The following is a 26,038-nucleotide window of genomic DNA, read 5'->3' on the forward strand; positions in this document are numbered from 1 at the left end:
TGGGATTTAGCCCAACCATATAGAAGAGGAGTAATGACAACTAATTTACTCTGAGAGAAAGTAGATGGTGTGCGTGTGCGGGCGTGCGGGTTTATGTGTGCGAGTGCGCATGAGCGTGAAAACGTAGTGGCTTGAAAAAAGGTAAACATTTAAATTTTAAAATAATTAGGCAGTTCAGGAGTGGAAAGAACCATTTCACTAAATTCTGAGCTTTCTGTCTCTAGAACTATTTGAGCCAAGGCCAAGAGAGCATTGCTCTGGTGCTCTGAGGGTTCTCAACACTGAACAAGGACTCACGGTCAGTGACCATTAAGATCACTCCTGATCCTCATAGTCTATGATTTAAGTAAGCATGAATGCCAAGGCCACCCAGGACACGCCCCTTGGCTCTGACTCTGGCCAGCTGTGTGACCTTCAGTTGAGACATTAACTCCCCCACCCCACCCCCAGTTTCTTCACTGGCTTTAACAAATGCCCCAGTTGCTTCCTGGTACATCTGGCCCCTTGTAGAGTCTTTAAGTTAGGACATGTGGGAAAAGGGAGTTCTGGCCTGCTTGCTACCTGCCGTAAGTCTTCCTGAAGAGGGGAAGAACAGGAAGGCCCTGGAGGCCACTGACTCAAACCCTCAGTTTGCTTATTGGCAGGAGAAAGGGCAGTTGTGAAGCTGCAGCGTGCTCCCTTGAGAACTCCCAACAGGATGCTGGTAATCTGCTTCCCCTCAAGCACCTGTACTGAGTTCAGCTCTGCCTCGCAAACAACCTGGGAGAAACGGAGGTCTGGCGGTCCGGTTACCTCTCACAGCACAGCTGTGCTCTTTGGCGGACTTCATTCTCTGTTTCCCGGGCTGGTGACTGCCTTTTGAGTTTTGCTCACCATCATCAGAACAGACCCTTACCCTGTGACACATTTCTTCTCCAAGTTGTTTTGTTTTGTTTTTTTCGTGAATCAATTTGTTTAATTAGCTCATAAGCTGAAAAATCTAACAACAAACTGGCACCATAGATCTGTCTCCCACTCTCTGAGAGGGGAATTTAAGATTTCATTGGTCCTAATGGTAAGAGCTCTCTGTCGTCTCCAGATTCCATTGCTGACTGACTGGGGCTTCTTCTGTGGCCACCTGGTTCTTTATTCCTTTCTTCTCTGCCTGAAGTGGGGTTCTTCATCCCTGCACCAAACCAGTGCTCACTTCCTGACACCCCTTCATCGACTTTTGTTAAGCTAATATCATTGTCTCCAAATCCTATTTTCTTCCACACTCCACCCCCCCCCACACACACACAGTATCTTTAGCAAACACTTATCCGTATACATGTCAGTTTGTTTTAACATAGACATAGAAGTCAGTGGGCAGGAGTGGAAAGAATCATATAAACGCTTTCCTCCAGCTCCTGAGGTCGGCTGGGGAAGAAGAGAAACTATGTTGCTGGCAACCACCAGGGAACTGAAACCTTCGCTCCTTGGCTGGCAGCCCTGGCCATACCCACCGCATCCACATACAGAATCACATTTTTCTCCCATCTCTGTTTCCGTAGATTGGAAACGAAAACAGCTGTTAAAACTAAGAGCCCATGAGTCATCTGGAGTCTCCACGTGCTAATTATAGTTCCATCTCGCTCTGGCCAGTCCTTCCCAGTATGCTGAGCCCCGGATCACAGTCCCACTGTGGGGAGAGCAAGTTTTTTGAGGACAACCTTAATTTTCATTTTCTAATCTTCTGAGGTTAAACGCCAAGTGGGGTGCCAAGCCAAGAAAAATAACAAGAAAGAAGATACTTCAATTTGAAAACTCGATCTGTGGGACGGGCCATTTTTCCAGTTTTCCATTTTGAGTCTGAGTTGCTGTTGTTGAGAGGTCGGTTCTTCTGTAATTTTTGAAGGTGCCACCCTAGGCTTGCTTCGTGGTATCCTCACCGTGAAGAATGTTTAGCGCCTGCAGATGCCGAGGCTTACGCTGTGTTTTCTCTTTTAAGTGTCTGGGTGCTTTATAATCTAGTTAGCCTCAAGGGAGGTAATCAATCTGTAATCTGCGACCTGACTGTCACCTGCCAAGGCAGACTGAGTCTCTTAACCTTGCCTGAGTAATTCTGCTGGCCTAGAGCAAAGACGTTACCTCTCTCTGCAGTGAACCTGCTGCCTTCATCCTCATAGCACCCACACACGCAGATTATAAATTATGTAGATTATTGTTTCTGGCAAGAGAGCTGTGCTCCACATTGTAGTGGAGACCTGCCGTTTACTCCTCTTCACGTCCCCTTTCTAGGAATGGATTTCTCTGCCATTGGATTAGGGGTGTGTGTGTGTGTGTGTGTGTGTGTGTGTGTGTACTGGGCATGAAACTTACCGAATTTAGGACCAATGCATGCTAAGTGCACTCTCTACCACACTGAGTTTCACTGCAGAAGTGCCTGGTTAGATTTTTTTTTTAATTTTAATTACATTTATTGATTGATGGATTGCGTGTATATGTGTGAATGTGTATGGGCCATGACATAGGTGAGAAGACAGCTTGCAGGATTCGGTTCTTTCCTTCAACTGTGCAAGTTCCAGGGACTGAAGTTAGATCATCAAGCTTGAACATCTCTAAGCCAGTGGTTCTCAACTGTAGCTTGAGGCCCCTTCTGCAAAGCTCTGTCTCCAAAAATAATTACCTTGTAGTTCATAACAGTGGCCAAAACACAGTTATAAAGTAGCAACAAAAATGACTTTATGGGCTGGAGAGATGGCTCAGCGGTTAAGAGCACTGATTGCTCTTCCCAGAGGTCCTGAGTTCAAATCCCAGCAACCACATGGTGGCTCACAGCCATCTGTAATGGGATCTGATGCCCTCTTCTGGTGTACATGAAGACAGCTACAGTGTACTCATAAAAATAAATAAATCTTTTAAAAAAAGACTCTAAAAAAAAAAGACTTTATGGTTGGGGGGTCAGCACAACATGAGGAACTGTACAAAAGGGTCACGGTGTTAGGAGGGTTGAGAGCTATCGCTCTCTAAACCATCTTGCTGGTCCAAGATTAGTTTTTGGGTTCATTTTCCACAACAAAACCTCTATAATTCTGTTACCATTTCCTCCTCCCAGAGCTAGTTTTAGCAGGAGTGATGTCTCACGCCTGTAATGCTAACACTCATGAGGCTGGGACAGGATTGTGAGTTCTAGGTCAGCCTGCACTAGGTGGTCAGTAGGCAGCGCCGTAGAGGGAGTCCCTCAGCAAACCGGAAGCTAAAGAAGGCCACAAGCTAGTTTTATGTGTTGGGAAGGCAGACAGATAATGTTCTGGGGGTTTTGTGTTTTTGGTTTTGTTTGGTTTTGGTTTTTGGGTTTTTGGGGGGAGTACAGTATTTGAAACAGGGTATCTCTGTCTAACAGCCCTGGCTGTCTCAGAACTTAGAGAGATCTGCCTGCTTCTACCTCCTATGTGCTGGGATTAAGATGTGAGCCACCACTACCTGGCAGGAAGACACACAGTGTGACTTTCGGAATTCCAAGCAGGTTATTCAGACCCAGTTTACTTCTCCATACCTTAAATCCCACCATGGGACAGGCATTCCTCTCTGGTATGGTATTATTTCTCAGATGCGGGGACAAACTCATCAAGACAGGATGTGGAGTCAGCGGCCTACCCAGTTAGATCTCAGTGGGACCCTCCACTCACTCTCGGTGTGACCTCAGGCCGTGAGGTGATTTCTGTCAGTTCTCAGTGAAATGGGTGATGTGTGTAAGTCAGTGGCATCTTGCTGTGTGCCAGTTAGTGCCGTTTTCATATGCATACGTTTGCAGACTATGTAGACCGAAAGGGCTGACATCAGCTCACAAGGAAACCGGACTTCAGTTTGGGCTCAGATGCCTCACTTCAGATGCCTTATATGAGAGGCTTCTTACTGGTGGTATGAAGTCACCGGATGCCCAGGGACAGCATTTGAGGTGAGGCTGGGAGAGAGGAGGGGAGGTCGGGTGGTCCTCACCACTTGGCTTAGTAAGTGAAGGAATTGTCAGCTTGTAGGGAGAGTAAGCAGTATGGTGGACACTTCCAAATGAACTCCTGCTGGACTGCCTGATGAGTGTCCTGTGTTCTCGTACTTTCCATGCCTCGTAGCAGAGAATGTTACTTCTTGGCCCGTCATACTTGAACCACAGAAGGATGCAAAATAACATCTGTTTTCATTAAATGCGCCTTTCCTTTCTCTTAGATTACATGAAGCAGACCACATTCGAAGCCCAAGCCTTTTTGGAAGCTGTGCAGTTCTTCCGGCAGGAGAAGGGTCACTACGGCGCCTGGGAAGTGATTACTGGAGATGAAGTCCAGGTACTGTGGGGCTCGGAGTTATGGTTCCTCTCTACCTGTGTGGTGGTGGTCAGGACCATTCAACGAACAGTCCACAGGAAGTTGCACGAATAGAAGCCGGGGTTTCCGAGGCGTTTCCCTGAGCCGTCTAAAAGCATCAGTCAGTGAGCAGTGGGGTACCCATGAAGACCACCAGACCTGGCCTTCTTCGGTAGGGCAGCCCACAATGCTCCTGTTAAGTTGCTAACTCTGAAAAAGCAGAAGTTTGCTCACAATGATGAACGTGGCTTTGGTGTTCTGGAGTATGAGCCAAAGGCGTCCATGTTGAGTATGTTTGTTTTAACACATCCACACATGTAGTCCCGACCCAAGAACACTTCAGAATTTCAAACAGTTCTTAGTGTCCCATATTTTGCAGAAGTGTATCCATTTAAAACGTTGAGAAGTTGAAATATTTACAATACTTTTAAGCACCAAAAAAAAACCCAAAAGCGTAAGAAACGGAAGCATTTGATTCCGCCTGGCCCAGCAAATAGACAGCACAGTTAATACTTAGCAGATATTTAGCACAGAGACCTGTATTAAAATGTTCTTGTGTGGTACTTTGTAATGTTCAAATCTTAAGTGTGTCTTGGCTGTCTTACAGACGGGGAGGGGCAGTTTGTATGAGGGAACTGGGAGGCACAGAGCAGCTAAGTGACTTCTGCACTCAGTAACTTTTTTCATCTTCTGCCTAAGCCACTTGCTTCATATTTTCCTTCGCTTAAAATCTTTATTTTTTTAAATTTACTTATGTATGTATTGGTGTTTTGCCTGCATGTGTGTCTGTGTGAGAGTGTTGGATCCCTGGACCTGGAGTTACTGACAATTGTGTGCTGCCCTGTGGGTGCTGGGAATTGAACTCTGATCCTCTTGAAGAACAGCCAGTGCTCTTAACCACTGAGCCATCGCTCCAGTCCCTCACTTAAAGTCTTTTTTTTTCTTTTTTCGGAGCTGGGGACCGAACCCAGGGCCTTGTGCTTGCTAGGCAAGTGCTCTACCACTGAGCTAAATCCCCAACCTCTCACTTAAAGTCTTAATTGTATATTAGTTCACATTTCTTTATGCTGAAAACAAAAAATTTAGTAGATCTTTTCTGGGGTGGAGTGTTTCTGTGTGTGTGTGTGTGTGTGTGTGTGTGTGTGTGTGTATGTGTGTCCTTTAGGCTAACACGTGCTAAGTGCTACATAAAGTGCAAAAGAGCTGAATGACTCTTTTTATATCGCTCTCTTAGTAGTGATGACTCACACAAGTATGGCAGGCCTTCATGGTGATGGTTATTTTAGGCAGAGGTCCAGGCAGAGCAGTGTCTCGGAATAACTTTCCTGACAGGCTGTTAAGGTGAAAAATATTTGTGTGCTTGGTAAAAGCATCAATGCATTTCCTCCTTGTCAATATGAGCTACGAGCACTATCAGATGAACTCGTGAGAAAAAACAATCTGCCAAAAACGTCAAGTAGCTGCAGATAAAGGGTGTGTTTATTTGCCTTTAAATTAGCCAGGTGGGTGAGAACCATTCATGCTGCTTGGTTCTAAGACCAGAAAAGTTCCCACGTTTGAGGGCTTGTCTATTCCTTCTAGACTTGTCTTCATTCAAAACATCTTGAATGCAGCTCTTTAAATGGATACACTCAACTTCAGTGCTTCAGTAACCAAGGGACCTGGGGCCAAGGGTCCAGTCAGACATGGGGGTCTGCCTTTGGGAGGGGCATTCTTCCTCAGCCTTATACCTTCTTACAACTCCCAGTCTGAGAGGAAGCACAGTGTGTGCCCTTGGGGCATAGCGGTGGGACCTCAGTGGGTGTTCTCGGTGGGACCTTAGCGGGCGTGCTCCGTTGGTTTAAGTTCTGTTGTTTTGGGGACCAGGGTCTGGGCGTGTAGCTCAGGCTAGCCTCAAGCTCTTGTCCTACCTCCCTTAGTTTCCTTAGTCGTTAATAAGGCATACAACACCATACCCTGCTTGCTTTGTTCATTTTGATCAAACTGATAGCATATTTGGTTTCTTTTTCTTTTTTTTTTTTTCTGAGCTGGGGACTGAACCCAGGGCCTTGTGCTTGCTAGGCAAGCGCTCTACCACTGAGCTAAATCCCCAACCCGCATATTTGGTTTCTTATGTGTGTGATAAAATGTTCATCTCCACTTCCCAGCAGTTCAAATATATTTATGTATTTGATTAGTTACTTTCCCTCAAAAGGCCACAGGCTTCTCTCTTGCTTATGGAGAGCTAGCCTGGACCAGGGCAGGTAACACCAGAGTGGATGGAGAGAGACAAAGCAGTGTCAGGATGGGAGGGAGCTGAAGTTAGTTAATGAGGAAGGTGGTGTTGGTGTGAGATGGCATGGTACCCCAGGCTCTGTCAGCCTCAGGCCTCTCCCCCCAAGCCCCCTTGTAGCCTCTCTTCCCCCTCTTTCTTTTTTTCCCAGACATATTTTATTCTCAAGTCCCTGAACTGTAAAATAGAAGCAAATTTCTTGGAACATCATGTGGGAAAGAGCAGAGGCGAACTGTAAGCCCACCCAGATGGAATGTTGGTTTTCTTTGGCCTTTGTGTATAACATTTGGGTCTTCTCACATCGATTCACACTCATGCTCAAAACCCATCCAATCTCTGCTGAGGGACAAATGCAGAGAACTGCGGTCCTTGGCTTCAAGCCTTTTCATCCATGACAGCATTCCCCATTGTGTTTTGCTTTCGTCTCCATCCCTCTTCGCTCTCTCTCTCCTCACGCCATACTTGGTAAGTCTTGGGCATAGGTTCCAAACAAGAACTCACTCACCTGGGCAGGATGTGACCTGGGGATCATTAATTATTCACTTTATCCAACGGCTGAACTTACTGATTTCCAATATGTTTGCATACGCCAAGCTTCTCATAAGATCCCCAGGAAATGGTGATCTTATAAGATCATCTCTTAATGGTCCACAGAGAGTGACTCAGAAAGGAAACACAAGTCCCTCAGTGACTTTTCAAGACCTGTGAAAGTCTTGCCTCTGTTACCGTAATCACCTGAGGTAGATCCACAGGGCAGCAGATGGGAGCCCCTCAGGCTGTACTGAGCCTCAGAGCTCCCTTCCCAGGAGCCCAGGGGACCAGGGGACCAGGGGACCAGGGGACCAGCCTGCTTGTCATTTCCAGCCTCAGAGCATTCCTGTTCAGTCCAGCTAGAGCATCGCACCCTGCCACGGAACCCCAGAGAAAGGCCAAGGCCAGTGAGCTTGTGAGGGTTTCCAAGGGCTTGTGTCTGAGCAGTGAGCTCAGTGAGAAAGTCCTTACTGCCCAAAGCGTAATCTGAACTTTTATGAGGAGGAGGTGGTCAGCTGTTTTGGATAAATATTATTTCAGCCTCACAGACCAAATGTCTTTAGTGATGGCCTGCTCTGCTGCCCACTGCCATTCTCAACAGCGCCCTCAGTCTGCAGCCTGCTGTTGCTGCTGAGCTGTGGTCCTGAGAAGACTCCAGGTTGAGTGAGTGAGAGTGGCCCATGTCAGGGCAGAGAGCAGAGAAGGAAGGGTGGGGGGCGTTGTGGTGGACGTGTGGAGTACTGCTCAGATGAAAGGGAACAGGAGCATTGATCAGCACAAAGTTTTAGGATAGATTTGGGAACATTCCCACAGAGCACTCTGAAAGTTTCGATGTCCCCTAAATTCTGCTTAGCCCACAGGTGTTGTGTTGTTTCATAGTATTTGGTGCTAATTTATCTCACTATTATTTGCCTAGCAGGGTCCAGATTTTGTACTTGGTGCTTTTCACAGACAGTCAGGACATTCTAGCCAGGGCATGGGTAACTAGCAATCTTCTATCTCCCATCCTCAGTGCATAGCTGCTGTAGGAGAAAGCTTCTGTAAAACTCAACGCTGTCTTCATTCCAGCAGCAGGGAGCATTTTCGCGTAAAGGTCGGCACTTTGCAGTTGGTGTGCTGTTGAAGACATTCTCACCAGGAAGCAGCAGGGCAATGGCAGAGTTATCCACCTGATGACCTATTGCTGAGAAAAGGGTCCTCTTGCTCTCTTAAGGGTCTCTGTCTTCACCGCATGGCTGGGAAGTCAGCATGCCAGGAGCCAGCTTCGCGGGGTCAGGTTCTAACAGGTCTCTGGGTCGAATGACGTTAAATACAGAAAACAGAGTGAGAGAAGGGAACATAAAACATAATTTTAGCTTTCTAAAAACAATGCCATAGGCGTTTGCCCAGGTGGCTGTGTGTCTCTGGAAGGAAACCCTTCTCCTGGGAGCTGAGAGATAGATAGTCCTCCTGAAGTATAAAAGGCAATAGGCCAGCCTGGGAGATGTTTATTCACAATGTATGCCCCTCCCCTTTAAAACACAATGAAACAAGGAAATGTTTCGTTGCTTAACAACGCAAGCTTAAAAACACATAAAACACTTCTGCGCCTTTGTCTTAGTTGTGTTTTGTTTTTGAGACAGGATCTCGCCATTGCCCACACTGACCCAGGGAGGCTCCACCCCTGATTCAAACTCTTAAGTACTGGGATAATAGGCAAGCACAACCTCATCCAGCAAACTTTTGCATTTTTATAAAATTAGTTTTAAGAATAATATTTCAAAGTAGATAGTCATATTCTCTCTCTCTCTCTCTCTCTCTCTCTCCTCCCCTCTCCTTCCTTCTCTCTCTCCCTCCCTCCTTCCCTTCCAACATCAACAATCCCTTCACTTTCTGTGCCTTGTTCGTTTTGTCATCTTTCTTTCCTATCCTTGCCACATCTCCTTGGTCCTTTGGTACCTTCTTTTCCTTCTTTACAGGACTCCTGTTAGGCTAGGTGTCTTCAGAGGAGGTTTAGCTGTCCACCAAGGATGAAAGGCATAGTCGGGAATACTAGGAGTGAGGAGAATGCAACATGCAGAGGCTTGAGAAAGAATGGTGGTTCTGGGACCACAGACCAGCTCAAGTTATCCTGTTCAAACCTGCTGCTCCTGTTTAAGGATGCCGTGTCTGCCACCGAAAGCCCCACTCTGGTTCTAAACACGAGGGGTCTTGAATTTGCGGGAATTGTTTTTCCCATTGAGACAGCAGCCGTAGAGAATGCCAACAGACATGTCTGTGGCCCGTGAAGGTTGAAGAAGATTTATTTATCCCTAAGATTGTGAGCAAAGATTTAATATGGAACAGCCATGAGTTCCTTCTCAGGCATCAGCATCAAGGTCTCTCCTTCCTCATCCCCCTCACCTCTGCTCATCAGCATCAAGGTCTCTCCTTCCTCCTCCTCACCTCTGCTTACTTCAGAGACTATGTAGCCCAGGACAGGGATGCTGGCCATCATCCGCTGATGTCCAGCCATATTCTCCTTTACTCTGCAGATCCTGAGTAAACTGGTGATGGAGGAGCTCCTGCCGACCCTCCAGACTGACCTGCTGCCTAAACTGAAGGGGAAGAAGAATGACAGAAAGAGAGCCTGGTTTGGAGTAAGTTACAATGTTGCTTTGCAACTGTGTGTCAAAAATGAGTGTTCTCATCTCTTTCCTTTTTTGGGGGGTCAGAGAGGAGGGGTATTCGGTACCGTTTTAAAATAATTCCTTCCTAGGTAGAAAAATGTGGGCTTTGAACCTGCTCGATCTCACTGGCATAAGAGCTAATCTAAACGGAGTTGTATGAGGGCTGGCCTCCTTCCCTTCCGTAACTCCTTCAGTCTGAGATGATGCACTGTTCTACATTTCAGCTCCTGGAGGAAGCCTACAATCTGGTTCAGCACCAAGTTTCAGAAGGATTAAGTGCCTTGAAGGAGGAGTGCAGAGCTCTGACAAAGGACCTGGAAGGGACCATCCGCTCAGACATGGATCAGATTGTGAACTCAAAGAACTTTCTAACTGGGAAGATCAGAGGTTGGTGGAATGACCCCTTGCTGCTCCCTAATAAAGAAGCTGCCCACATAGAGACCCATACATAGAGAGAATGTGCTGAGCCTCTGTATCTGTGGGTCTCATAGCTATGGATTCAACTAACCACAGATTGAAATGCCCAAGGGGAAAAATGTTTGCAATGATCAAGTGTAGACTTTTCTGTTATTCCCTAAGCAATACAGCACAGCAGCCATGTGCTATCTGTATTGTATTTAGTATTGTAAGTAAACTACAGATGTCTTAAGTGATAGGGAGTATATAGTTGTGTGCACTGGTTCTATGAAAAGACTGTATCATTTGATAGCAGTGATTTTAAAAGTCTCTCGGGATTTTGTCCTCCTCTGAGGTGGGGGTTGAGGGGAATCTCAGAACCAATTGCCCTCAGAAAGTATATTCAGCTTCAGAGGAGAAATAAGCCGAGGGAATTGAGGGGAGACAGTAGTGTCTGTAGAAGGAGCTTGGTGTAGTGTTAAGGGCCTTTGTTTTACCCTGGATGCTTTGTAGACTCAAGGTAGAGGGAACCTTGCTCTCTGCCTTGTGGTGTGCCTGTGTATTGTAATGTAGAATGAGGCTTTCTCTGATAGAAAGCCTCCGGTTTGGGCTTTGGCTCAGTAAATCTGTTTGTAGTGACAAATTAATTGTACATATTAACTGGTCACATAGACTTGAGGTGGTCACACGCTTCTATCTTCCTTGTTCTCCTAATATGACATTGAAAGGGCTGACAAGCATGGCCGGCAAATTGTGGTCCTCAAGCTGGATCTGGCCCTGCAAGATTTTGTAGAAGATGCCATTTTGAACAGAGCCACGCCTACTCATGAGTTCACAGTCTAAGCTGCTCTGTGCTCCTATAGCAGAATTGAGGTGTTGGGACTACACAGCCACAGATATTTACAGTCTGCCACTTGACAGAAAATGCAGCCCATCCCACACACAGAAACCTTAGGTGGCCTGGAGGGGTCTATGGGATACTTTCCGTGGCTCCCTGTTCTTCCTACATCCTGTACCCAATGCATGAGCATTCCTAATGTTGCTGCAGAGGAAGGGCATGTCCGCTCCTCAGTGGTCATTTCTCAGAAGTATTCCTGGATAGCTCAGGTGAATACTCACACATTGGACATTTGCTCCGTGCCTTCTGGGCTAGTGGTGGAGCTTGGAACCCTGTGATTCTGAAGCTGCCTGGCTAAAGGGGGTTGTCTGCCTGCAATTCACACCTTCATCATACTATAGCCCAACATGCCTCAGAGCTTTAGGATGGGTTCCACTGAGAGGAGATTAGAAGAGGAATAGCTTTGTATGTGTGTGGTGTCTGCGGGCCTGTTTCTGCAATGCCTTCAAAGCCAGATACAGATCAACATCAGTGTGATTTCTGTTTGATATGGTCCAGCCTCACAACCCCTCTAGGGTGAGTGTCATAATTCTATGTATAACTAAAACTACCAACATTATGTTCTCTTAGACCCGTGTGGGCCTAACTACCGAGGCTGAAAGCAGACCAGTGTCTTTTACCTAATGCTGTGTGGCTCCTAGACTAGTACTTGTTCCATAAAGGAGATCTGGCGAGGAAGTTATGGGCAAATCTTTTAAAAGCAAAGTATCAGGCATGTACAGTGGACTCACTGGTAATCTTTAGCACTCTGGGGACCATTATCAGGATGGTGAATTCCAGGCTAGTGTGGGCTGGAAAGGTAATGTGCCATTGGAAAGAAGAAAAGAGGAAGAGAAGGAGGGAGGGCAGAAGAAAGGCAGAGAGGAGGGAAGACAGACACGTTTTAGTGGGCCTCTGGTCCTTTATCTTTAAGACAGAGAAGGTGCCAGTTGCAATGATGAAGGGTGTTAGATTTGGGAGCATTATGTAGCTGTCTTAGTCAGATTCTATTGCTGAGAAGGGACACCATGATCATGGCAACCCTTATAAAAGACAGCACTTAATTGGGGAAGTTGTTTACAGTTCCAGAGGTTTTGTCCATTACCATCACAGAGCAGGGTGGCACTCATGGTGCTGGAGAGGTAGCTGAGAGTTCTACGTCCAGATCTGCAGGCGGCAGGAAGAGACTCTGAGCCTGGCTTGGGCTTCTAAAGCTTCAAGGTCACTCCCATGATGCATCTCCTCTAACAAAGCCACACCCACCCCAGCAAGGCCACACCTCCTAATCCTTCTCGAGTAGTGCCACTCCCTGATGATTTCAGTACATGAGCCTATGGAGGTCATTCCTATCCAAACCACCACAGTCCTCGTCTCTCCATTTCTACCCATATGGCACTTGGGAGTGAGGCCATTGATGGTCAGTTCTGTTCCACGATTATCTGTTCAGGAAGAACTTACTGTGCTCATGCTCAGTGTAAGGACCGAAAGGCTTCGGGTCGACACACTTTTACGCACAGAAGACAGGAAGCATTTTGTAGATACCAAGACAGAAGGGAAAGATGATGAACTCTCTCAGAGAAACCAGAACAAAGAGGACAAGTTCAGAAAACTGTGGGGGCCCTCTTGAGGAGGGTAGTTAGAATTCGGTGATTAGAAAGTGCGAGAAAGCCTGCAGTCATGTGCTTCCTGAGTGTCAGAGCCGTTCTAAGCACTCGGAAAATGGTGAGCTTGTTTCCCCCTCACCATAACCCCCCGGAATAATTACTTCTCTGATCTCAATTTACAGACAACAAAACCAAGGCCATGGTTAAGGGGAACTCCTGACACCCGAGGCAAGGGTGCAGCAGGCTCTGACCCAGTCCCTCTAGCCTCAGCCTTCTAGGCTTCCCAAAAGCTGCTACCTGCCAGGGAGGCTCTTTAATTAGGGTCACCCCCTCCATAGCCATCATGGCTTCATCCCCATGTGCTTGAAAGAGGGCACGGTGCATATATGGGGGATACCAATCTACTCAGCCTGGAAGGAAACACCTGCAAGCCACAGGTCAGGAAGTCTGGAGCTGGGGCTCATTATGCTGTCCCAAGTGACATCGGAACTGAAGGCAAGATGAAAAGGATGATTGCAAGCAGAAGTGGAGGGAGGCAGCCCAGGTGAAAGGACACTGGACGGTGGGGTTGATGGGGGCAGGGAAAGCTGAGGAGAGGAGCATGGGCCGTCGCTACCCATCTTGCAATGGCGCGCCCAGCACTGCCAGATCATTGTTGATGTAGTCATCAGCATAGTCAGTGCTCAGGATTGATTAGATACTTTACAAAGAGCTCCTCTCGCAAACTTAATTAACTGACAGCTTGTTTTCTCGGCAAGCACTTTTGCAGTTTGCTTTCAGATAAATCCTCCTTTTAAAATTCTACAAAACTCAAAATGTTTCGTATCTGAGTCTGCCATCACAGGGGACTTTCATTTATTCTTTGACTATTTCGTACACGTATGCACTATATCTCAGTTATGTCCACTCTCAACTCCCCTCTTTCACTCACCCACTTCCTCCCTCCTCTCCCTTCATGTTCATCCCCTCCCTCCTCCGTCCCTCCCTTCCCCACCTCCTTCCTTCTCTGTAAACCACTGGCTCTAATTAGTGCTACCTGCTAGAATGTTGAGTGGTCCTAAACCACCATTTATTTTTGTGAGTGTGTTCGTGTGTGTGTGCACATGAGTGTGTACATTTCACATGTGTGGGGGTCAAAGAGCATCTTTTAGGAGTCACCTCACTCTTCCTGTCATGTGGGGATCTAACTCATGTCGTCCTCTCGGCTTGGTGGGAAATGCCTTCACTTGCTGAACTGTCTCGCTGGCCCCTGTACAGGTCTTGAGCCGGTAGCCATAGCACTGTGAGTTCATGAACGTTGTACCAAGTCTAGGATACCTTAAGCATCGTTCTGGATCACAATCCTGCATTCGCACAGGAGCCTCGACCTTGGTACAGTTATCTATGGTGCCCAGCTTCTCTTTTTCCATATATAAAGAGGAAGGGTCGGACATGCGGGGGCCGTCTGTGATGATGTGACAGAACAGTGAGCTTCAGCAAGTGGGTCTACCCACTCCGTGCAATATGCTGAGCTCTGCCACTGTATCACGGCTAGATTGCTCCGCCCGCGGTCAGGAAAATGTCCTCTGCACCAAATCTGTTGAGACTCCCAACCCTGCTGATTCAGAGCTGGGATCAAAGGTGGTGTCTTTAGAGAGTAGGGCCATGGTGAGATTGCTTTCATGCTCCTATGATGTCTTTACTCTGTGTGTATGCACACGTGTGTGCGTGTGCCTCTGTGTGTGTGTGTGTGTGTGTGTGTGTGTGTTTGTGAGAGAGAGAGAGAGAGAGAGAGAGAGAGAGAGAGAGAGAGAGACCAAGCTTATCATCCTTATCAGAAAAGCATTCCTTTTGTTCTGTGTTAATTCAGTTCATGAAAGAGAGAGAAAGCGAGTGTCCAGCTGAACAGAGATTGGACTTGAGTTTTAAAAGGGTCTCTGGTGGTAGAAGGTGGGTGGAGTTACACTGACTTAGTGCTTAGAGACATGAACTAGAACTGACAATCTGTTTTAGACTACCAAGTGCACCTCAGTGGTGATGGCGGCGGGGGCTGTTTGTCAGGCCACTGCACATTCATGGAGATCAAACAGAGAACCACATTCCTCCCAGGGCAGGATGAGGCTTGGAGGAGACTTCTGGAGATGCTTTAGGTCTCCAAGCATCCAGCGAGTTTCCAGCCTGGTGAATGCTGGCAAAGGTTCTATTATGCTAGTCTACTTTGCCCATAGGAACTTGCCCATGGGGCCATTTAACTGTGATGTGGTCTCTGAACCCAAATTTGCCCTAAGCCACGCTTTTTTGTTCGTTTCCTCCCTTAGCAATGGTGGCTCAGCCGGCCGAGAATCGCTGTGGGGAAAGTGTGCAGCCCTTCCTGGCATCCATTCTGGAGGAGCTAATGGGGCCGGTGAGCTCCGGTTTCAGTGAAGTCCGTGCACTTTTCGAAAAAGAAGTAGATGAACTCAGTCAGAGCTTCCACACCACCCAGGACGGTGCCCAGCTGAAGGAGGTAGGAGACAGCACACTGAGGGGCGGACATCCCGGGGCTCTGGGCTGCCTTTCTTGCTCTCCTCTCATTTCTCCTTGACCCTTCCCAGCCTCTCCTGTTTCCCTCCCTTCCTCCTATCCCTCCCCTTCCCATCCTCTCCCCTTTTTCAATCCCCTCTAGCCTCTCCTTTTTCTGTTCCTCGTTCCTTTCATTTATCTGTTGTTCCTGCCGTCTAACTCACTGGTCTATCCACTCATCACTAAGTCCACCTAGTTCTCTTCATTAATGGCTTGTAAGTTGCAACTATGTTTATACAACAACCACCTTAAAGATATAACGCTAAGTCCATAAAGAGGCAAAGTAAGTGACCAGCATTGACACCAGCTGCTCCCACTCCCTCTGGCTTCATACCCAAGCCCTTAGATTGACTGATATAACCTGGTGTGCGTTTACCTGCATACTTTACTTGTTCATATATAAGCATAGCTCTTCATTTTAAATAGTATTCCCGGCTTTGTTTCCACAGCTACAGGCTCCTAATATAAAGCCATGCTTGTCACACAGCAGTGTATTGAATCACAAAGTAGGGGAGGGGTGGACACCAAAGGAATTGATGTGCCTTCATGTTCAAGATTTGCTGACACACACACTGGTGGCTTGCCTTACACTTAACGTATCATTAAGGACAGGATTTGTTAGGGTGACTCTTTTCTTTTCTTTCCCTTCCTGATAATCAGTTAAAAGCGTCTGTCTTTTGAATTGGCACATTGTAATTGTACACATTTATGGGCTACAGTGTGACAGTGTTACCCAGAGCTTTGAAGGCAGAAGCCTGGCTCCACAGCCCCAGTAAGCTATGCTCAGCCACCTGTCACCAAATGCCAATAGAGAGATGAGTGGAGGTGACAAGCAGAGGAAAGAGGTCAACTTAATGTGCCCACCTTGAGAAGAGGAAGAGAGAGTCCAGAGACCCAAGTCTGTCTTTGAAGTGCTGATGAGAGGTTTAGGCTTAGATAGAGGAAGAACTGGGGTCCCCCCCCCTACACCCCCATCACCTTTCCTGCTCCCCTTGACCACCATCCCAGCCTCAGCTCTTCAGTTTCCAGATAGTCCTTAAAATCATTAACCCTGGAGGGGACACATCTGCTTCCTGTGGGGTGCTCTCTTCTGCTCCAGGAGCAGCGTGGCCTGCAATGCTGACAGCCCCTTCATATGTGGATATATCCTGGGAAGTTCTGCTCCTCTTAGGACCCAGAGTGACTGCAGGTTTAGGACAAAGACTTGCCTCTGTGCTATCAGCCACAGTAAAGGAGACAGACAGAAAGTAAAGGGAGGTAGAGATACCAGCCTTCGTCCTATGCTAGGTACCTGTGGACCTACCTGAGCGGTCAATGCCTTTTCAGCAAAAGCAGCTTCTACACATCCGGTTCAGCAGTTTATACGTGCAGATGGCGCGGAATGATCGCATCAGGAATTAGCGCTTTATTCCCTTAAACATTTTTCATTTCTGTGTGTTATGAGCTCTTTGGGCCCATTATAAAACACATGATAGATTGCAGTAAGCCATAGTTTCCCTCCTGTGCTGGGCTCTCATTTCTTTACATGCATATTCACATGTATGGTTGTACAAAACCAAGATCACTTAATAAATGCCTTGATGCTTCTTATTACAGCCCTGTGTTCATGTGTGTGTGCACGTGTGCATGTGTGTGTGCATGTGTTTGTGTGTGTCTCTGTGTACACATGCATGCATGCATGCATGCGTGAGTGTGTGTGTGTTTGTATGGCTATGTGTGTATGGGTACCTGTGTGAGGTGTGTATGTGTGTGTATATGCAGGTAACTTGCATGTGTGTATATAAGCACATAAGAATGTGTATATTCACATGTGTATTTTTACCTTGCCTTTCTTCCTCTTTGTTTGCTGGCAACACTCCCTTCTCTGCAAATAACTATTATCACCAATTTGGCTTGTGCTACGCCACGCTTTCCCCCTCTTAGAAGATATATAAAATGTACACATTTCACAGCTGTTGTCTTCCACTGCCTGCTTTTAGAAAAATAGAGTTATTTTGTATACCACGCAGCTTATCAGGTTTCTTCTTCACAATGATTTCATGAAACCGTCTCCAAGGTAACTGTACTAGTTCTAAATCACTTTGTGTAATGACAGCATAATATTTCCTGCTTAGAAGCGCCATGATTTATTCAGCCACCCTATCATTGCTGACACCATGAGCAAAGCCATAATAAATAACCTTGTACCTACATCCTATTGTATCATAAATACATGCACATGTGTACGCACACACAGTCCTTACATCTTGGTGCTTTTATTTCAGTGGGATAGAGTCCTAGGTTAAAAGATATATGTTTATGTTAACAGATGTTTCCATTAAATTTTAAAAGGATTTTAAATTTTGCAGGGTACTGATTAGTTTGTGGCAGGGAGCCTTCTCCCTGTGTTCCCCTCTGTGACGGTGGCTATCGCGTATTTAACCATCTGATAGTAGTGAAACAGGCATTCATTTTCCTCTCTTGCCGATTCGATTAATTTGTTTTAAGGAATACATTCCTGGCCCAGCAGTTAAGTATACTGACTGCTCTTCCACAGGACCCAAATTTAGTTCCCAGCATTAGGCCAGGGACCTCACAACCATGCGTAACTCCAGCCCCAGTGGATCTGATGCCCTCTTCTGGCCTTCATGTGTACTACATACCCATGCCCATACTCAACGCACAGATATTCACTGTTAAAAACAAACTTTTGAAAAAAGAAGCAATATATGTATAATTGTAGGACAAGAGCAAAGGTAACAATGTATCTTCCCCCTTTTAACCTTTGGTTACACCCCAGTAGATATCTCCATTGTTTACTTCTTAAAGGGAATACTTTCCTCCTTTAAAGCTCAATGGGATGGGCCTGGGGAAAATTCATGTCAGATGCCGACTCCTAGGTCATTCACACTTGCCTGCATTTTGCACAGCTTCTCTGAGAGTTTTCATTATCAGCCATCTTTATTTTCCTGTCTTTACCCATTCACCTGTGTAAGTTTACAGTGCGTGAAACCATTTTCAACTAAGCTTAGAATATGAAACAAAGTTTCCACCCCTTAGAGAATCTTTTGCAGGCTCATGGGCTCAGCAGCAGTTCTCACAGCCTGCCTCACTGGTTCTTGAGTTCAGGAAGCAGGGACTACTGAAGGCTGAAGGCTGAAGGCTGAAGGCTCCTGAGGACTTAGGAAGCTGGGAGCCCCTTCTTGAGCATGCCTCGCAGTCCTGCCGCTATCTGGTTGCTTCTACTGCATTTATTTCCTAGCAGTAGAGCTTCCCCAGAGAACCACAGAAAGAAAGAAGACGGTTGAAGATGCCTCGGATAAAGTGGTCCAAGCAGAAATTAAAACTCATAGCGGACACTTGATTGTTTCATAATATTAGTATTGTGTAATATGGTGGAAAGATTCCTGACTCTAAGGGGGTTTGCTTTTCTTCTTTACCAAATGCAGTGTCTAGACCAGCTAATGAAGCTTCCTCTGGATTCTGTGAAGATGGAGCCTTGTTACACTAAAGTCACCCTGCTTCCAGAGCGCCTGCTGGACCTCCAGAGTCGCTTCAGATTCCCTCACGTTGATCTGGTGGTCCAGAGGACTCAGAACTACATGCAGGAGGTGGGAGCAGACGGCACTCCAGGGAGGATGGGGATGAGGCTAGAAAGAAGGGGAGAGGGAGGGAGAAAAGGATAAATGCACGCTGGTGGGTGTGGTCAGGGTGCTTTTCGGCTCAGGGAAGTGAGGCTGGAGTGCGGTTGACTGAGGACACACACTGTACTTCTAGCTGGCTTCATCTCGCCTCAGAAAATATGTGTCTGGGAAATAAAGCAGCATTAGCCAGTAATTATTTAATGGTTGAATCAGGGCTTCAAATTTTGTCTGCAGGTGAGGAACATATGGGGAAATTTTAAAAACTACTAATGTGCTACCCCACCCCCAGTGATCTCAAATGTGCGTGTTTGTGTTATCATATATTTGAAATTCTTAGAGAGCATCCTCTACCCCTCTCCCAGTGTTTCTGATATGCAACCAGGATCTAGAAACAATGGCGGAATTCTCTACCTCATTATAAGAAAGTCCGTTACAGCTTCATATTTGATTTTTATTTTTGAAATTTACTCTATCACGTGTACGTGTGTGCACCTGCTTGTGTGTATGTGCGCCATGTGCATGCAGGTTCCGCAGGGCTAGAAGAGGGTGTCAGATACCTGTGACTGGACTTATTGATGGCTGTGAGCTTCCCCATGGGTGCTGGGAAGAGAACTGGAGTCTTCTGAAAGAGCAGCGAGTGTTAACTGCTGGACCATGTCTCTAGCTCTGATATTTGAATTTCTCCAGTCTACCCTGTAGACCTCCCCATGAGGAGGTCCTCCTCCTCTAGAGGCAGAAGTGAAGAAGTATCATAGTTTCCTTCATATTATAGTATTCCCTAAATGAAAGAAAAATCTAATTCTGTTCCACATATTTAGCTTGCGGCGACTAAACACTGCATGGAATCCCACCTCAGAGTCATGACAAATTCTAAGTAAGACCAAATCTTAAGTAAACGTAGTGCTGTTGAAAGTGTCTCCATGAAACGTTTTACTTAAAAATTACAGGCAGGATTAGTTTTGTGCGTTACTATCTAACCTCCAAACTCTGGGTGCTTAATGATGATTGGGGGAGCTGGATGTGGTGGTGCCCACCTGTAATCCCAGTATTGGGGAGTTAGAGGCAGGAGGAGAGGATCAGCAGTTTAAGGTCTCTGTCTACATTACAAGTTCAAGGCCAGCCTAGGCTGGATGAAACCTTCCCTAAAAATATAAAGGATAAATGGCAGAATTAGGAACAATATAACAACAGTGCCTTGGATAATTCTGGGTCCTGGAGAGACAGAGGCAGGCATGATAGAAGACTAAGACATCTGAGCTGCATCGGTTTCCAGAGTAACAAACTCCTGTCCTGTGTGACAGCCACTACGGCCATGGAGTCCTGGTCCCGCCTCTCCTCTCCAGCTATATTAATGTCCTTTCTCATGGCTGTGACAGAACACCAGACAGGAACCCCAAAAGGCTTCCTTTTGGCTTATAGATTGAGAGGGAACAGCCACACAGGGCAAGAGGTCACGGTGGAGTTCATAGAGGTGGGAGGGAGCATGTGGCTGGGACAGCACCAATGCTGGTGTCAGGAGCAGAGAGGGCTCAAGCTAGAAGTAGGGTGAAGCTAGCCATATTCCCTACGCCTCCCACCTCCTCCGGCAAGGATCCACATCCTAAAGATTCAGACCTCCCAGAACACAGCAGCCAGCCAAAGACCAAGTGTTCAAAAACACTAATAAGCCCATAGGGACCCTTTCCCATTCCAACTGGAGCACCAGCCTGGCAGAGGAAGGAGGGGCTATGAGATGATGGATGGAAAATGAGAGAGGGTGCACCACAGGGCGACTTATGTCATTCTGGGTGTCGAGTTGCAGCCTTCTCCCCCCTTGTCATATGATCTGTGTCTGCATTGCCAGGGAATAGAGGAGAATGCCAACAGGAGACCATGACTCTGAGTCCCTCTGTACTGGGGTTTCTTTCCCATTAAGAACGATGGGAAGAAGAGGAGACAGAAAGATACCATGATGCAGGCAGGCAGGCAGGCAGGCAGGCAGGCAGGCAGGCAGTCCACAGTTGCTCCTGGGGAACTCTGTCTAAGACTCCTTTCAGAGCCAGGCAGGCTAGCGGGGGTCACCTGTTCCCAGCCTCTGACTGTGGTCTTTTTCTATCTTGATGGACAGCTCATGGAGAATGCTGTGTTCACATTTGAGCAGTTGCTCTCCCCATATCTTCAAGGAGAGGCTTCCAGAACAGCAGTGGCCATCGAGAAGGTTAAGCTCCGTGTCTTAAAGGTAAAAGTTTAGTCTTCATTTGTAGGGGGAGCATCTGACAAGATTGTCACACACACACACACACACACACACACACACACACACACACACAAACACACACACAAACACACACACACACACAAACACACACACACAAACACACACACAAACACACACACACACACACACACACACACACACACACACACACACACACACACACACACACACACACACACACACACACACACACACACACCATTCCTTTACTCGGTGGGAAATACCCTGATGTCCCTTGTATCCCCTCAGACCCCTTTTTCCAAGCAGATAACCATTGTTCCCAGCAATTTCCCCAGCATGACTTGCATGCCTCTTCTGCCATCTAGTGGCGCCTTCTGGAACTGCATGTCATTAGCCTGAACACCGAGCAGAAGTGACCTATGTGTACTGGCTGACTGCTTCAAACACTGTGACTGCTATTACATAGTTATAACTACAGGCCAGTTGCATCGGAGCTCTCCGAGTACAATAAAATCCACTAAACTACCAAACATTTTAAATAAAAGCCAAAGCTTAGATCCAAAGCTTAGATCCAAAGGAACTATCCCAAGGGAGAGCGTGAGATAGTTTTTAATGAGCTCTCTGTATAAGCACTTGATAAAGCTGTTGTGATAACAGGAGCTTGCACGTATTTGGTACTTACTTAAAGCCTTTTAAAAATACATTCTCCTAAGATTTATTGTTCCTAAGTTTTCATTCCAGGGGTTAATCTGTTTCATTTCTATCATTTATAGATAGAAATGTGTGTGTCTGTGTGACTGTATGCCATCTGTGTGTGGGTTCCCATGGAGACCAGAAGAGGTGTCAGGTCCTTCAGAACCAGAGATAAGATACAGGTAGTTGTGAGTCATCCAGCACAGGTGCTGGGAACAGAGTTTGGGTCCTTTATAAAAGAGCAGGAAGCAATCTTCCCCTCAGAGCCATCTCTCCAGACCTATTTTAAGTCATTTAAGGAAAAGACCCCAGAACGACCATTCCCGTTGACTTTCACTGAGCTTAGACAATGATTATAGACTCCACCCCACAGCTGACAGGAAGCCTAACCTCTGAAAGCAGGACTCCCTCAAAACATGAGCTTGGAGCTGAAACTATATTTACACCTGGCCCAATAATTTCTGCTACCTCCTGCTTCCCCCAAGCAATACTTTAGAACAGAAAGTTAAGGTCCCCTAGGGTCTGAGGGATATCTCAGAGTTCTCCTGCCTCGGAGCAGGAGAAAATTCTGGCAACCAAACTGTCGAGACCAAAAGCAATTCTGACCATAGGAACACAAATAAAAACACACTCACAATTGACCTGAGGGGAAAGGTTGAACCTTAGTCACTGATTGAGCAGTCAGGTGAGGAAGGGGTAGAAAAGTTTACCAATCTTCGCTTTGGGGTGGAAAGGAACTTAGAATACCTCAAGTTCAACTTTATAGCCAGCATTAAAAATGTTCCTGCATGGCGAACGGGGCCGACCTGAATTCTGGGTGAGGAACTTCCGGTGTTGTTTGGGGCTGCAGGAATATGCAAACTTGGGCGGTTCACATACTTTTGAGACCTTCTTTAGATTTGGGTTTTCCTGGGACCCCTGCAACCATCCTAAATGTTGACTGATCTGTAGAACAGACCTGTGTGATGGAGGTCTAGCCATTGAGGGTTTCATGTTCCTGAACTCAAATATCCTGAGACTATTGGCTATATCTGACCGTGTCCAGCTTAGCCTCGCTTTTATTTAGAGAGGTGACATTATAATTGCAAAAAAGTCCAAGCCAAATATTTGTAAAAGAGCAATTCGTCTGGAGGGTAACAAAAATCCTTACCGCTAGTCCACTGGGCATCTTTAAAAGCCATAGTTACGAGATTGGATAGAAGGTGATACCTTACAGAATTTACAGGTACCACAGTACCACAGGCCTACATCATATGGACTAAGAGGAGAGGTCTTCTTCCAGATTTGGCTTTTCGGTGGTTTGGGATTTCTGTGTGACAGTTCAAATGGCCATAGATTTTCTGATGTTCAGCAAGCATTTATTTGTTTTTGACTATTATTGTCTCCTATTCAAACAAACTTATTACTGCAGTTAAACTACTTGCTACTCCAATAAATAAATAATAGATAGATAGACAGACAGACAGATAAATGGACAAACAGACAAATAAATAAATAATAAACAAATAAATAAACAAACAAATAAGTAAGTGTGGTGGTGCTTCTAGTTCTCAGACACCTCCAGAATCAGAACAAATTCCACTTCCCAAGACAGCCAGTTGGACTTTTCACGAGTTTGTGTGCAAGGCCACACCTTCCGATGTTAGAGTCAGGCTCTGAGACCTGGTAGTTCTACTCCCCCACCTTCCTGCGTCGCCTTCTCCACCTGTTTGCCTTTGGTAGATTGAGTAGAGATGTCATCCTGCCCCCGTTTATGATCTGCAATGTGAGTGTTCTCCCTTCTTTCCTCTTTCGGCCTGACCATTGCATTTGCATGCCCACAGCAGTTCTCCCGTGCACCTGTGCAGAAGGCACTGGTGTTCACGTGCAGACCAGTAAGGAAATGGGCTGCTCCCAAGAGCCTGCTGTTACTGACTCTTAAGTCCAAACTTGCTCTTGTGTGCCTGTCCTGGAAAATATTACACCAAACCACAGAGGGCTGGGTGAACTCTCTTGAAAGTGTCAGGTGGTAGATGTTTTAGTCTTCATTTTCTGATGCTGCCACCCAGTATGGCTACTATGTACCTCCAGTTTGGGATGCTCAGTGTTTCTGTAAACTTCTTTGTCAACGGTCACCCGCTGTGTTGATGGAGCTTTGAGCCATGTCCCCTCTCCCCTTGTAGATATCATGACAAGCCATGCACCGTGCTTACAGGACAGCGATAATTGATATTCGTGGCTCCCCTGTCTCCACCCAGGAATAATGAAGCACAAACTCACCCTCTAGTTAGATCCCCGTCTTTCTAAACAGGATATCACTTGTTTTGATCTTGCCTCAGTTTCCATATTTGTAAAAGGGGTGCGTAAAATGTGTGTTGACTTTACAGTCTTTGCCCAGTTTGTGTAGAAGTTCCAGAAACAGATCTCTGAGCCCCGAGAGTCCTTAGAAATTAGTGGAGGCTGAGGAGGGAGATGACCTGGGTGGCTGTGTTGTTTTTTTAAGATCACGGATTGAACCATTCTTCCTTAGCATGTGTCTCTGTGTCCACAGCAATACGATTACGACAGCAGCACCATCCGCAAGAAGATCTTCCAGGAGGCATTGATTCAGATCACACTACCCACTGTGCAGAAGGCGCTGGCGTCCACATGCAAACCAGTAAGGCGATTCCCACCAGCCTGCTCTTGCTGACTTTTGGGTTCAAATGTTTTACTTTGCACTTCTGCACTGACATAGGGTAGACTACACCCGAGGGCTGGGGAATCCTCTCTAAGTGGTCAGGTGGTAGATGCTTTAGGCTTTATGGGTCTGCTTCTGTCACAACCACTCAGTACTGCTGTGCAGTACCACAGCAGCCAGAGAGGATGCATACGTGTATGAACAAAGTCGGTATTTAGTAAACTTAACATGTGTGCACGCGCACACACACACACACACACACACACAGAAACACATACACATGCACGCGAGCACGCACACACACACACAGAAACATATACACACACATATGCACTCGAACGTGCACACACACACATGCACACACACACAGAATCACACACACATGCACTCGAGCGTGCACACACACACAAAACACACATGCACACACACAGACACACACACACAGAAACACACACACATGCACACACAGACACACATACACACACAGAAACGCATACACATGCACTAGAGCATGCACAGACACACACATGTACACACACACAGAGACACACACAGACACACACAGACATACACAGACACAGAAACACATACACATGCACTCAAGCGTGCACACACACACAGACACACTAATGCACACACACACACAGACACAGAAACACATACACATGCACTTGAGCATGTACACATACACACACACACACACACACACACACACACACACACACACACACAGAGGAAGCCCAGGATTTGTGACTTCGGGACTATAGGAAATCAGAGTCCTGGGCTTGAGCCAAGTTCTAAGAGCTGTCTGTCTTGGATTACCAAAGGAGACGAGACGTCCTCCCCCTTTTTTGGCAGTCCTTATTCAGCATGTACCCTGGAAGTTGGCCACTCTACCCAGAAAAGATCTAATGTGTGATGGCAGAGGGCTGTTTGTTCTCCTATGTTCTGTAACTTTAGCTTACTGAAATCTCTGGCATAAGCTGGTGTGAGCAAGGGGTTGCAGGACAGCCATGATTATGGATGAGTAGAGCAACGAGCAGGGAGCACTGCAGCTGCTTCAAGTCTTCTGTTTAAGTCCTGGCTCCCCTGGGCTCTGCTCTGGGCCCCTGGGCAAGCATGCCCCTGTGTTCTTGTCTGATCTACTGCTGTCATTCATAAAATTCAGCTACTAATGTGTGTATCTTCCCTTTGTTTTTCCATTTCCATCAAACCTCTCCCCGTGTCCCCCACCCCCAGCCTCCCACACGTTTGACAGTACCTTGTTGCATAGCCCAGGCTGGGTACTGGACTTTTGATCCATCTGGCCTGCTAAACCTCCACCTCCACCCATGCTCGCACTGTCTGTCTCAAGAATGAAACGTTAGAAAGGCACATCTGCCATCTGATTCAGTTCCTACGAGACACCAAGCCTAGCATTAAACATTTCTTCTCTAGCATCAAAAACCAATTTCACAGAGGCCCTTGTGGGAGGAGAGAGACCATTCACATCCTCATGGTGCAACTGAGGGAAGTAAGTGGTTGAGGAGTAGCAGGCCCAGCAACACAAGGCCGGTTGCCACCACCTGAATCCAGTTCGTGTTACCTGTGACACAGCTGGCCCTCAGCAAATGGCAATGCCTACAACTGTTACTCTTGCTGTCCCTGCATTCCCAAA

The 26,038-nt window shown here is 46.6% G+C and overlaps 1 protein-coding gene across 3 annotated transcripts in view; it reads left to right on the forward strand.

Annotated features, from left to right (window-relative positions):
- Positions 1-26,038, forward strand: part of Niban1 (niban apoptosis regulator 1) — a 149,704-nt gene that overhangs the window by 113,374 nt on the left and 10,292 nt on the right. Inside the window, exons 1-8 of one of the 3 annotated variants that reach the window (XM_087581548.1) lie at positions 1,622-1,851; positions 4,186-4,301; positions 9,636-9,740; positions 9,995-10,157; positions 14,945-15,132; positions 18,617-18,778; positions 20,919-21,029; positions 24,253-24,360. In XM_087581548.1, coding sequence (XP_087437674.1) covers positions 4,191-4,301; positions 9,636-9,740; positions 9,995-10,157; positions 14,945-15,132; positions 18,617-18,778; positions 20,919-21,029; positions 24,253-24,360 — 948 coding nt within the window. In that variant the 5' untranslated portion in view covers positions 1,622-1,851; positions 4,186-4,190. 3 annotated transcript variants of the gene reach the window in all.

This window comes from Rattus norvegicus, chromosome 13, assembly GCF_021556685.1.
Source record: "Rattus norvegicus strain SHRSP/BbbUtx chromosome 13, alternate assembly SHRSP_T2T, whole genome shotgun sequence".
NCBI classification, from domain to species: domain Eukaryota; kingdom Metazoa; phylum Chordata; class Mammalia; order Rodentia; family Muridae; genus Rattus; species Rattus norvegicus.